The sequence below is a fragment of the Ovis aries genome, chromosome 19, assembly GCF_016772045.2.
Source record: "Ovis aries strain OAR_USU_Benz2616 breed Rambouillet chromosome 19, ARS-UI_Ramb_v3.0, whole genome shotgun sequence".
Lineage (NCBI taxonomy): Eukaryota > Metazoa > Chordata > Mammalia > Artiodactyla > Bovidae > Ovis > Ovis aries.
The window spans coordinates 32,645,524-32,659,549 of record NC_056072.1 but is presented as its reverse complement, the minus strand read 5'-3'; the positions used below and the strand labels follow the sequence as shown (position 1 = coordinate 32,659,549).

The window sequence follows — 14,026 nt, the reverse complement described above, 5'->3', positions numbered from 1 at the left end:
TAATTTAACAGATCTCTCTAGTCCCAAATTTCATGAAGGTCACTTTTCCACATAAAGATAGAGAATAATTAACTTCCCCTCTCCCACAAGTTTGCAAATATTAAAAACAATTCACGATTCCAAAGAACGGTTTTATCTTTGGATTGAAGCTTAAAGACAGGTTGCAATTTAATTAGATGCTTTAAGCCAATTAAAAAATAAAACAAGATGATTTTTGTCATTGAACTTTACCTTATCTTGAGGAAAGACTTTGTTCTGCCTTCGCCAAGTGATGTAGTGGACACCTCTCAGCCTAGCCAGGTCCAAGTAACAACGTTCATCTCCACAGTTGTACCTAAGGACACAAGGGCATCTGTACGTGGGGCTTTGGCCTGGGATTTTTGACCAATCCACAGTTCTTTGGGGAAAAAAATTCACCACCCAAATACGTCCTTGCAAAAGATTGTATAAACAGTACACAGGAAAGAGAGAGAGATTCATGTTCATAGCAGGATTATTCACAATAGCCAAAAGGTGAAAAGAATCTATCGACTGACGAATGGAGAAATAAAATGTGGTATATAACCATACAAGGAATCATTGCTAATAAAAAGGTATGAGCACTGATCCACGCCCCAACATGGATGAACCTTGAAAACACGACACTAAGTGAAAGCAGCTGGTAAGAAAAAGCCCACATATTGCATGATTCCACTTCTGTGAAATGTCCATAATGGTAAATCTACAGAGACAGAAAGGAGATTAGTGATTTCCAGGGGCTGGGAGGAAGATGGAATGAGAGTAACTGCTGAAGAGAACTGATTTTCTCTGGGGAGCAATGAAAATATTGTAAAATTGTGGTGGTGGTTTCACAACTCGGTCAATATCTTAAAAGCAATGAATTATATGATTTACATGAGTGAACTATAGTATGGTATATAAATAAAACTTGTTTATAGAAACACACACACACAAGAGTGAAACAGATTATTTTAAAAATATTTCCATAACTAAATCATCCTAACTTTCAAAAAGCAGAACAGGATTAAAGAATGGAGGAGATTTTTATCAACAGGTCTGTGAACTTGATATCAACTCCTAATAACCCCCGCTTTGTGCATAGGAACATGGCCTTGAGGTGGGTGGGTAACACATTCTCCAAAAGAAACTGATCCCAAGACTGTTGACCTCCAAGGACTGAAATGTCTCAGTGACATTTTTTTCCTTCCTTCCTTTTTCTCTTTACCCCCTCTTTCTCGGGGAGAAAGAACTAAAATAGAATCCACAATGATCTAGCTATTTCTCTAACATATATATTTATTTTTAAGGGTTTTTCAGGGTGTTGAAAGTTCATGACAAATCTTTTTCTAAAGAGTCTCTCATTTGAATGCCAAGTTATTTTTGAAATACGACCACAAAATCAAGATATTTAGTTACAAGGGGAAGAAATCAGGTAACAGCAATCACCATTGGTATCCAGAGTAGAATTATTAAAGGAGAGAGGTCCACGTCTCCACAACCAAGCACCGAGTTAGAGGAACGCTGTGGGAACATTACTTTCACCTGAGGCCTCAGTCTCCTGTGTGTGTATGGAATCAAACAGGCCCGTGGAATGGTATGGTGCCTGTGAGCACCAGGCAAAGAGGTTGGCTTATGTTTTGGAGCTGTGTTCTTCACTAGAAGTACAGATACTCAAACCTTCTCTCTCTCTTTTTAAATTGTGGTAGAAAACACATGACATAAAATTTGCCATCTTAACCATTTTTAAGTGTGCAGTTCAGTAATACATACAGCTCACTGTTACAACCAATCACCAGAACACTTTCATCATGCAAAAGTGAAGCTCTGTCCTCATTAAACACTTCACCTCTCCCACTAGTTCGACACCCGCCCTTCTACTTTCTGTCTCTATGAATCAGACTTCTCTACATACCTCATGAAAGTGAAATCATACAGTATTCGTGCTTTTCAGAGTAATATTTCACTTAACATAATGTCCTCGAGGTCCATCCCTGTCACTGCACGAGACAGGATTTCTTTCTTTTGTAAAGCTAAATAGTATTCCACTGGGTACGTGTGAGTTTGCATCACATTTCATTTACCCGTTCCATAGTCAATGGGCAACTGAGTTTCTTCTACCACTTGGCTAATGAGATAACACTGCTATGAACATGGGTATGCAACACACAGGTTCTCTTTTCACACAATAACTACACTGATGGCAGAGAGAGACTTTCAGTTGACAAGCACACAGGAATGCCACTCAGAGCAAGGAAACCACAGATTCACATCTCCCGAATCCTGCTGAGATGGGGGAGGAAAGGGTATTTGCTTGCTAAGGATGCTAATCGCAGTCTTCAAACTTTTAGGTCTTTTTTTCTTTTCTTTCTAGATGTATATATGATGTGACTGCTTTGTAATAATTAAATATTAAGCCTTTTGAGGCTCTGAATGAAAGTCTCAGCAAGCAGAAAAAGCATTATCAGCTGCCTCAATATTAAAGTATCCCCAGACACTTACAGTTCAAACACCGCAGCCCAGTCTGGAAGGAAAAGCAAATGGGTAAGACCAGCTCCATGCATTCCAATAAATATGTCTGTGTTATGCGTGATTCTCAGCTGATCTAAAAACCCAAGTTCCCTGTGAACATAAAGAACAACAAAAGAAAGGGGAGGAGAGGGAAAGTACTGAGTTGAGTAAGCTCACGATTTATGGTAACAACATTTATACAAGTGTCTTTCCCAGTTGAAAGTACATTTCCTCATGATATTTGCCAATTTCAAGCCTACTGCCATAACTAACGGCTTACTTAATAAATAAACATTTTTTTTCTAAGGTAAGCTTGCCTTTTTTAAAACTTGCATGTTCTTATTTTAGAAGGAAACTTTTATACCTGTCTTAAATGAAAAACTAATAACACATGACATAAAACTGTAAAAATGGGTATAATCAAGCTAAAAAGCATTATTCCAAGGTAGGTAGGTAACACTACAAGGCAAAGCTCTGATTCCAAGGCTCACTCACTGTTTAAAAAGTGGAATTAGCAAGCATTACTGTGATGTTATGATATATTTAGCAACCAACTGAAAACTATTTCCTTAAGATCATACAGGAACTTTTCAAAAATAAATTCTTGCTTGCATGATTTGAGTTATTCAGTTGACATCTGTGTACTGCTAAAATTATCTCAGATACCATGAGGGCATTTTCCTGCCTGTGCAACAGATGAATTCACAATTTTATGTGTGCTGGTCTTTGAATTCAAGACACTGAAAGATGTGCAAACTTTAAAATGAAAGTAAGAGGCAAAAGGTCCATGAATCAAGGTAAATTGCAAGTGGTTAAACAGGAGATGGTAAGAGTGAACATTGACAGTTTAGTAATCAGTGAACTAAAATGGATGGGAGTGGGAGAATTTAATTCAGATGACTATTATATCTACTACTGTGGGCAAGAATCCCTTAGAAGAAATGGAGAAGCCCTCAGAGTCAACAAAAGAGTCCGAAATGCAGTACTTGGGTGTAATCTCAAAAACGACAAAATGATCTCAGTTCATTTCCAAGGCAAACCATTCAGTATCACAGTAATCCGTTTATGCCCCAACCACTAAGGCCAAAGAAGTTGAAATTGAATGGTTCTATGAATACCTACAAGACCTTCTAGAACTAACACCCAAAAAAGATGTCCTTTTTATCACAGGGAACTGGAATGCAAAAGTAGGAAGTAAAGAGATACCTGGAGTAACAGGCAAGTTTCGCCTTGGAGTACAAAATGAAGCAGGGCAAAGGCTAACAGACTTTTGCCAAGAGAACGCAGTGGTCATAGCAAACACTCTCTTCCAATAACACAAGAGATGACTCTACACATGGACATCACCAGATGGGCAATATTGAAATCAAATTGATTATATTCCTTGCAACCGAAGATGGAGAAGCTCTATAGAGTCAGCAAAAACAAGACTGGGAGCTGACTGTGGCTCAGATCATGAACTTCTTATTGCAAAATTCAGACTTAAATTGAAGAAAGTAGGGAAAACCACTAGACCATTCAGGTATGACCTAAATCAAATCCCTTACGATTATACACTGGAAGTGACAAACAGATTCAAGGGATTAGATCTGATAGACAGAGTACCTGAAGAACTATGGACAGAGGTTCATGACATTGTACAGGAGGCAGTGATGAAAGCCATCCCCAAGAAAAAGAAATGCAAAAAGGCAAAATGGTTGCCTGAGGAGGCCTTACAAATAGCTGAGAAAAGAAGAGAGACAAAAGGCTAAGAAGAAAAGGAAAGAAACACCCATCTAAATGCAGAGTTCTAAAGAACAGCCAAGAGAGATAAGAAAGCCTTCCTAGTGAACAGTCCAAAGAAATAGAGGAAAACAACAGAATAGGAAAGACTAGTGAGAGATACCAAGGGAACATTTCATGCAAAGATGAGCACAATAAAGGACAGAAATGGTATGGATCTAACAGAAGCAGAACACACTGCGAAGAGGTGGCAAGAATACACAGAAGAACTATACAAAAAAGATCTTCATGACCCAGATAACCACAATGGTGTGACCACTCACCTAGAGACAGACATCCTGGAATGTGAAGTCAAGTGGGCCTTAGGAAGCATCACTACAAAGCTAGTGGAAGTGATGGAATTCCAGCTGAGCTACTTCAAATTCTAAAAGATGATGCTGTGAAAGTGATGTACTCAATATGCCAGCAAATTTGGAAAACTCAGCAGTGGCCACAGGACTGGAAAAGGTCAGTTTTCATTCCAATCGCAAAGAAGGGCAATGCCAAAGAACGTTCAAACTACCACACAATTGCACTCATCTCACACACTAGCAAAGTAATGCTCGAAATTCTCTTCAACAGTACATGAACTGAGAACTCCCAGATGTTCAAGCTGGATTTAGAAAGGCAGAAGAACTAGAGAACAAATTGCCAAATTTGTCTAACTGTTGGATCATAGAAAAGGCAAGAGAATTCCAGAAAAACATCTACCTCTGCTTTATTGATTACACTGAAGTCTTTGACTGTGTGGATCACAACAAACTGTGGGAAATTCTTAAAGACATGGGAATACCAAAGCACCTTTTGCCTCCTGCAAAATCTGTATACAGGTCAAGAGGCAATGGTTAGAACTGGACATGGAACAACAGACTGGCTCAAAACTGGGAAAGGAGTATGTCAAGGCCATATACTGTCACCTTGCTTATTTAACTTATATGCAGAGTACATCATGTGAAATGTCAGGGTGGATGAAGCACAAGCTGGAATCAAGATCTCTGGCAGAAATATCAATAATCTCAGATATGTAGACAACACCACCCTTATGGCAGAAAGCAAAGAACTAAACAGCCTCTTGATTTGGCCACCTGACGCGAAGAGCTGCCTCATTGGAAAAAAACCCTGCTGCTGGGAAAGACAGAACGCAGGAGGAAAAGGGACACAGAGGACGAGATGGTTGGAATGCATCATTGACTCAATGGACATGAGTCTGAGCAGGCTCCGGGAGTTGGTAAGGAACAGGGAGGTCTGGCGTGCTGCAGTCCATGGGGTCGCAAAGAGTCTGACATTACTGAGTGACTGAACAACAAGAACAACAGCCAAAGAAGTTCACTGAAGTGAGGCTGGGAAGAAATGCTGGACAGGGTCTAATACTCTGATAAATAAAATAGAACCCAATCTCCCAGTCCCACCCACCCACAGTGAAGAAAAATAAATGAACAAGATCTGTTTGCATCGAAGAAGGGGAAGCAACTTTCCTCTTAATCAGCTTCTCCTCTTTGAAGAGCTTCCTCTCAGGACAGAACAGAAATCCCACACCTGCACAAGAGAAGAAAGACAAAGGTACCAAGTACATCTCACATGAAGTACATGTGCCTCAGTTTCCCCGGGATGCCAACTGATACTGAGGAGAACAAGGGGCATTTGTCCAGGGAATACATTTGTGGAGTGGTCATTTCTGGGAAATGCCTATAGATCAAAACTCACAAAGCTCAACACTGTTAGTTTCTATCGTGTCCCTCAGGTTGCCAAGGTCTGAATTCACTGTCACTAACCCTGGGCTCTCTTCTTGCCTCTGCACCTCCTCGGGTGGCAGTGAGGATTGCCACCATCCGGTTAGTGTCACCTGTCAGACAGAAACAGCTTCAGAAACTTCACAAGACTTTTGAAAGAGGAAGATGAGACAGAGCAAGAAAAGCATTAAGAATACGTGTCAGCGCTCACAGACTTAGATTAACGAATTTATGGCTGTTGGTGAGAAGGGACAGTTGGGAAGATCATGTATGGACGGTTATACTAAAATGGATAACCAACAAGGACCTACCATACAGCACATGGAACTCTGCTCAATGTTATGTGGAAGCATGGATAGGAGGGAAGTTTGGGGGAGAAAGGATATATGTATATGTATGGCTGAGTCCCTTTGCTGTCCACCTGAAATTACCACAATATTGTTCATCGGTTCTACCCCAATACAAAATAAAAAGTTTAAAGGTTGGGGGGGGAAAAAGAGTAAGTCTCAATAAACAGTTGCTGTTCTTGCAACTGCTATTTATTTGTACTTAGTGTCTGACGTAGGGACATGGCCATGCTTCTTCCGAAACTGTCTTCCTGCTTCGAAGCCTGGTGACCAGCTTATGGCATGTACCTGACAAAGACTTGTTGTGGAAATGAACAAACGTGTAATGAATGAGGTGCTAAACACCCAGGCTTACTGATAAGTTTAAACCGAACCATGTCAGGCACTGCATGTTGGTAAATGTGTACTTTTTAACACAGAAAAAAGCTGTTAAATTTGGAAAACAACACTATGATTGTGGGTGGGTGAAAAGGAGAGAGAAAAATTTTTACTTTCCATTGGAACTTTTCTATACTGCTTGACTTTTTCAATCAAGAACATGTATTACTTCTATAGCCCTATAGTTTCTATATCAACAGGGGTTATGTAGACAGGGGTTACATAACATATAACATATGATATAGTATCTATATCAACAGGGGCTACATAAATGGTAGGCAAATTCTATCTTTCTAACTCTTTACTTATGTTAGAATTTGAAGGAAATGTAAAAAAAAAAATTTTTTTTCTTTTTAATTTTTAGCCTCACCCCACAGCATGTGGGACCTTGGGTCCCCAGCCAGGGATCTAACCCATACCTCCAGCATTAGAAGGCAGAACCACTGGGGAAGTCCCCAAAATGTAAATATTTTATAAGATTTTTTTTTTAAACCTCATACTGTTCTATGAACCTCAAATTATTCCCATATCTTAGGCCAGAAGATGAAACCCAGCTGCTAACAGGGCAATTTAGGCTTATGCCATTTTTTAAAATTTGGAATTAGTTGCTGGTTTTAAGATTTTTTTTTTAATGTGGATCATTTTTAAAGTCTTTATTGAATTTGTTGCAATATTGCTTCTGCTTTATGTTTTGATTTTTGGGGGCCACAAAGCATGTGGGATTTAGCTCCCCAACCAGGGATTGAACCAGCAGCCCCTACATTGAAAGGTGAAGTCTTAACCACTGGACCGCCAGGGAAGTCCCCCAGTTGCTGACTTTAGAAATTCAGAAATTTCAAATGAAAATAGGATTCATCACTTCTCTTTAAAAAGGGATAGTGTGGCAACATCAGGCCTGTCACAGCGGAAGAACTTCTGCTCACTAGCCTTGGCGTCTTCACCTGCCCACCTCATTCACCGATGGTATCCGCTTGTCCCTACCAGATCCACGAGTGCCAACACCTCCCATTCACAAAGTCCTCCCTCCTCTCCCTGCCAAAGGATGCCTCACCAAAGCCAAAGAGGACAGGATCTGCCCAAGACTGGATTATTACTTACTTATACTTATAATCAACAATCTGGACCTCAAATGTAGATACTGTTTTCAGTGCATTTACAAGCTGGGGGAAAAAAGAAATATATTTAGAATTTCTTTTCCTTCCTTCTCTTCAGTTTTATTTACCTTAAAGTCCCCAAATTTCTTATTTTTCATGTAAAGTTATGTTTCAAGTATTAAATCCCCTTTGTATTTTCATACAAATATGTTTCAGTTTTAAACCTTAACTGAATTCAAGTACAGGCTCCACCTCTGCATTTTAGGGAGGAACACACCACCTTCCTAAAATTGCTCTGCACTGGGCTGCTATGAGGATGAAAGGAGAAAATTCATAAAAGTAAACGGCTTGTCATAGACAAGCTAGACACACATGAAATGTTATCTTTTAGCTACTGTTATTCTAATAGTTCGGAGAAGGTGACGGCACCCCACTCTTGCCTGGAAAATTCCATGGACGGAGGGGCCTGGTAGGCTGCAATCCATGGGGTCGCTAAGAGTCGGGCACAACTGAGCGACTTCACTTTCACTTTTCACTTTCATGCATTCGAGAAGGAAATGGCAAGCCACTCTAGTGTTCTTGCCTGGAGAATCCCAAGGACAGGGGAGCCTGGTGGGCTGCCGTCTATGGGGTTGCACAGTTGGACATGACTGAAGTGACTCAGCAGCAGCAGCAGCATTCTAATAGTTAGTCCCTCAACTTTCAATGTACATTCACTGGGCACCGACTTTGTTTCAGAATTTTCTTCCTACCCACTATATCATTTCAGACAAACACCTAGTGCTTGGAACCTCATCTACCAAAAATACTAAATTCCTGGCAGAAAAAAATTTCAACATCTCTACATAGATAAACAACAATACTTTTAGCAAAGAGAAAGCAACTAAGCTCAATTCATCATCACATCAAAAGCATCACCATGGTTCTCTAGGTCCCTCACAAATAAGCTATCTTAACCCAACACCACGGATCACTGCTTTTCAGAAGCATTTTGTATTTGTATCCTGCTCTCTCATGTGTACACTTTGATTGCAACAACAACAGGTACAGAAGCATCACTGACTCTGCACTGAAATCATGCTGGCATTTCCAAGTGCTTTAGGTATATGTCACTTCCTGCTCACAAATACCATACCAAGGAAGTATTATATTATACACATTTCATAAATGATGTACTGAAGTCTTAGAGAAGGTAAACAACTTTGCCAGGATCTCCCATATAGCAAATGGCAGGGCCAAAACTAAATCTAGGTCATCTGACCCCAGAACCTGTGTTCTTGGCTAGTGCACTTCCACTCTATCGCTCATAAAAAGCAACAGGCAGTGGCCCAAATCCAATCCCATCCCCTATCACACACTCACAGAGTTATAAAGTAGAAGTTTCTCTCACTGGACAGTCCCTGGATGCCCACAGATACACTGTTTATAGCAAGTATTGAAGAAGTGAGGAGAGATTAGAATTCCACTTTTCAGGGGAGAATTAATCAGAGGGCATGAGCCCCTGTCTTGTAATGAGATGGGCCTACCTAAAAGGAGTCACATGTCTCCAAGGATCCCTAAGGAAGCATGCTCTTTTCCAAGATTTTTAGTCAGACCAGAGACATGGCCATACCCCTTCCGGAATGACTGTTGTAACCTTGAGTCTGGGCAAGACTGCATGAACCATCATTTAATCAGGGTATCTAGGTTTTGTTGGAGAAGGCAATGGCACCCCACTCCAGTACTCTTGCCTGGAAAATCCCATGGATGGAGGAGCTTGGTGGGCTGCAGTCCATGGGGTTGCTAAGAGTCAGACACGATTGAGTAACTTCACTTTCACTTTTCACTTTCATGCATTGGAGAAGGAAATGGCAACCCACTCCAGTGTTCTTGCCTGGAGAATCCCAGGGACAGCAGAGCCTGGTGGGCTGCCATCTATGGGGTCGCACAGAGTCGGACACGACTGAAGCGACTTAGCAGCAGCAGCAGCAGCAGGTTTTGTTATCTATTCACGAGTCAAGGAAAAGGAAAAAGTAATTTCTTCTCTGTCTGGGAGTTACCTTTCCCAGTGACACCAAGCCTGGGAACAAAGCAACCAGTTGGGCACATGATGGCTTGGGGTTGGAGCTGAATGACCAAATCCTGCCTTAGGGCAAGGGCATCCAGGCGACCTGAGGGGCTGGATGTGAGAACACGGACAGCTGCAGTGCAGCACCCACTGGTGGAACCTTTCCACTGGACTTCGCTCCAGCAGTTGACCGACAGACAGGGAAGGAAAGTGGTTAGCCTCCTCCCAGGTGAAGCTGGGTTACAGCTATGGAGTGTTCTCTGCCTATGAAGTAGACTCCTTTCCCTCCCCGACCCCACCCCGTTACTCTGCTCACCAGCTGGGTGAACTTGGGCATGTTTTTTTAACCTCCAAGGTTCAGTGTTCTCGTTTAGAATGGAGAATAATAATAAAATACTGATATTATTGGTCTGCTGGGAGAGTTGAAGGACAGGCAGAGGGAACATGTGCTTGGCATATACCTGCATCCAAAACGTGTTACCTTACCAATAAGTACTACTCATCTGCCTATTAATGATGCATCTCAGTGCATTACTTTATACATTTTTATTTCCAGGTCTTTAAAACATACATACACACGCTGTTCATTTCTTCCATCCACAGAGTTTACAATCGATGCCTCATTACACCATATGTTCATGTCCTCCATAATCCATATGTGTCTCGAGAAGAGATGCTAATTACACAATTTGAATCAGCCTCTTAGGCATCCAAATTAACTTGTGCCAAACATTTTACCCATCAAAAGCTGCCCCCAAATTCCCTCCCATCTCAAGTCCACTGAAGTGCTTAGGCTAACAGTCCAGGAGTTCATGCCTGATTCTCACTACCTCTCCTGGCCTCACCGAGGCTGTAACTTTACACTCCCACAAGCAGTGTCATAGGCTCTGTCTCCAAGATATATTCTGAAACCATTTATCTTGTCATCCCTCCTGTCCTCCCCTTCATCTAAGCTCTTATCGGGACAACAGCTCTTAATCAATCTCCCTGCACCTATTCTTGCAGCCAGAGTGATTTACAAATAAATAAAGAAGTAGGTTTCATGCCTATTTGCTACCATGACAAATTACTACACACTTATCATCTTAAAACAACACAATTTATCCTCTTACAGTTCTGTAGCACAGAAATTTGACACACAGAGACAGAAGTCTCAGTGGGATGAAATCGAAGTGTACGCAGTGCTATACTCCTTGTGGAATCTCTAGGGGATAATCCTTGTCTTTTCCGGACATCTAGAAACCTTACTATTGCAAGCACATTGCCCTGTCCTGCTGTTGCAGGGAGCCTTCCATTGCAATCTTGTTGAAATTAAGTATAAGTTTTGAATTGATGTTGTTGAAATGAGTCAGGAAGCATAAGAGGGGAACAATTTCTAAGATACTCATGAAAAGGATAAGGACTTTCCAACTTCATCTGCTGCTGGAGGCCATAGTCTTGCCACACTCCATCTACCATCTGCCCAAAGATATTCTCCCATTGCTCAGCTGCTAGTTTGTTCAGAGACAAAATGTTTGGCAATCCACTGCAGCAAAGGCAGGACTCGGGCAGTTTTGTCTCTTGTTTCCACTCTGAGTTAGTGCAGAGGAACGTCTATAGTAAGGCAGAGCTCATTTAGTAATGTCTGGTTTGATGATTTCCAGTAAAAATCTAATAAATGAACTGGGTGTAACCATCAAAATATTCTAAAAGCTAATAATTTCAAACCAAAGCATTTAGTAGGGTATGAAAAAAAAAAAACACAAAGCACATTACTCATAGGAAGTTAAATTCAATATGTCACTGTTAAAAATGCATACCAAAAACTGACCTCATTTTGGTTCAGTATTTTCCGATACTCTGTGCTCCGTGCAAGAATGGTCACTCGAATTTTTCCACCCTGTGAAAAAGGCAAAATATTGCTGTTATGCCTGGACAGACAAATAAATAAAATTTAAAATGGGATTTTCACCAAGAGATAAAACTCAATAAGGACAGCTTTATGGGACTCTTTTTTTTCCTTTTAGCCTGATTTCTTCACAGTTCTTCCAGGGGTTAAAAATGTACTCACTTTAGCCACAGAAGGCAAAACGCATTCATTATACTACTTTTGTTTGAGTATATTTGGGGGCAGAGGATGCGTGGACTGGGTGGGAGCTTGGGAGAGGAAGGGGAGAGACAGGGAAAGGAAAAGGAAAAAAAAGTACATTCTTCCACTATCTCTTAGTTTATCAAAATTTCCTAGGTTGTTGACATCTGATTTCAAATTACTCCAGGTCAGAATTTCTGGTTAACCCAGAAAACACTGTCTGCTGATGATCTTTTTCTGTAAAGATGATACTGACTTTTATCAGGGGGTGAGAAGTCCAGCCTACCTCAGAAACCATAATGCAGCCATTACCTTGGGACCCTCTTGTGTGATGTTCAGTCTGTGCAGTACATGCTGGGAAAATGCCCTGAATAACCCAGTATTTTGACACCCAGAGATCTACAATAAAAAACAATATTTCCTATTACAATGAGTAATTTCTGCATTACTATTTAAGATGTTCTCAAGTTATACATAAGTACTATCTTAATGGCCATCATCAAAAAATCTACAAACAATAAATGCTGGAGAGGATATGGAGAAAACGAGGCCCCCCTACACTGTGGGTGAGAATGTGAACTGATACAGTCATTGTGGAAATCGGTATGACGATACCTTGAAAAACTAGCAATAAATCTAGCATCAATTCAGTTCAGTCGCTCAGTCCGACTCTTTGCCACCCCATGGACTGCAGCATGCCAGCCTTCCCTCTCCGTCATCAACTTCCAGAGCTTGCTCAGACTCATGTCCATCAAGTCGGTGATGCCATCCAACCAACTCATCCTCCATTATCCCCTTCTCCTACCGCCTTCAATCTTTCCCAGAATCGGGTCCTTTCAAATGAGTCAGTTCTTTGCATCAGGTAGCCAAAGTATTGAAGCTTCAGCATCAGTTCCTCCAAAGAATATTCACCCATTCCAGTCCATTTTAGTTCACTGATTTCTAAAATGTCAGTGTTCACTCTTGCCATCTCCTTTTTGACCACTTCTAATTTACCATTGATTCACGGACCTAACATTCCAGGTTCCTATGCAATATTGCTCTTTACAGCATTGGAATTTACTTCCATCACCAGTCTGGGTCTAGGTCATCTACCATATGACCTAGCAATCCCACTACTGGGCATATACCCTGAGAAAACCACAATTCTAAAAAGACACATATACCCCAATGTTCACAGTGGCAATATCTATAATAGCCAAAGCACGGAAGCAATCTAAATGTCCATCAACAAATGAATGGATAAAGATGGGGTACATACATACAATGGAGTGAAAAGGAAACATATGAGTCTGCTGTAGTAAGGTGGATGAATCTAGAGCCTCTTACACAGAATGAAGTCAGTCAGAAAAAACAAGTATCAAATATTAATGGATATATGGAATCTAGAAAAATGGTACTGATAAACTTAGTAGAGAATGGACTTGTAGACACACCAGGGGAAGGTGAGAGTGGTATGAATTGGGAAAGCAGCAATGACATACAGTCACTATCACGTGTAAAATAGACAGTTAGTGGGAAGTTGCTATATAACACAGGGAGCCCAGTCTGGCACTCTGTGATGACCTAGAAGGGTGGGATAAGGGGAGGGGAGGGAGGCTCAAGAGGGAGGGGATGTGTATATATATATAACTCTGTGTGTGTGTGTGTGTGTGCATATATATATATATATATATAATTATGACTGATTCACACTGTCGTGTGGCAAAAACCAATACAACATTGTAAAGCAAATTTCCACCAATTAAAAATTTTTTTTTCATTTTTTCTTTTAAATGTTATCTTAAAATCCACCAAGAATCAATTCTCTGAACATGACTGTCAACCACAGATGACATGCTTACCAGAGGGGTGTTATAGAACAGCCCGTATCTCATCCGAGGAAGTAAGGAAAAAATAGCTTCTTTAAAACATACCTAAGAATGGAGATATTTTGAAAGGTAAGAGAATTACAATCTGCATCCTTCACACTAAAATAGCAATTTTTTTATAGAAAAAATTAATGCCTATTTTGCATTAAAATATTTTGATTAGCTAATTATTTCAATCAAATGGCATTCATATTTTCAGAAAAGTTATGGGGAAAAGTTTTT

The 14,026-nt window shown here is 40.6% G+C and overlaps 1 protein-coding gene across 5 annotated transcripts in view; it reads right to left on the bottom strand.

Moving 5' to 3' along the window:
* Positions 1-14,026, bottom strand: part of EOGT (EGF domain specific O-linked N-acetylglucosamine transferase) — a 55,829-nt gene that overhangs the window by 18,633 nt on the left and 23,170 nt on the right. For 4 of the 5 annotated variants that reach the window (XR_003586098.2, XM_027958182.2, XM_042235975.2 and 1 more), the window contains exons 11-16: positions 13,778-13,849; positions 12,246-12,332; positions 11,676-11,744; positions 7,823-7,884; positions 2,500-2,619; positions 232-334 (exon numbers count right to left, since the gene is read on the bottom strand). Coding sequence is in view for 4 of the 5 variants with exons in the window: in XM_027958182.2 (XP_027813983.1) it covers positions 232-334; positions 2,500-2,619; positions 7,823-7,884; positions 11,676-11,744; positions 12,246-12,332; positions 13,778-13,849 (513 nt within the window). In the remaining variant the exon portion in view is untranslated. Of the gene's footprint in view, positions 1-231; positions 335-2,499; positions 2,620-7,822; positions 7,885-7,911; positions 11,459-11,675; positions 11,745-12,245; positions 12,333-13,777; positions 13,850-14,026 lie in introns of those variants that run through there. The other variant, XM_027958183.3, reaches the window with a different exon arrangement.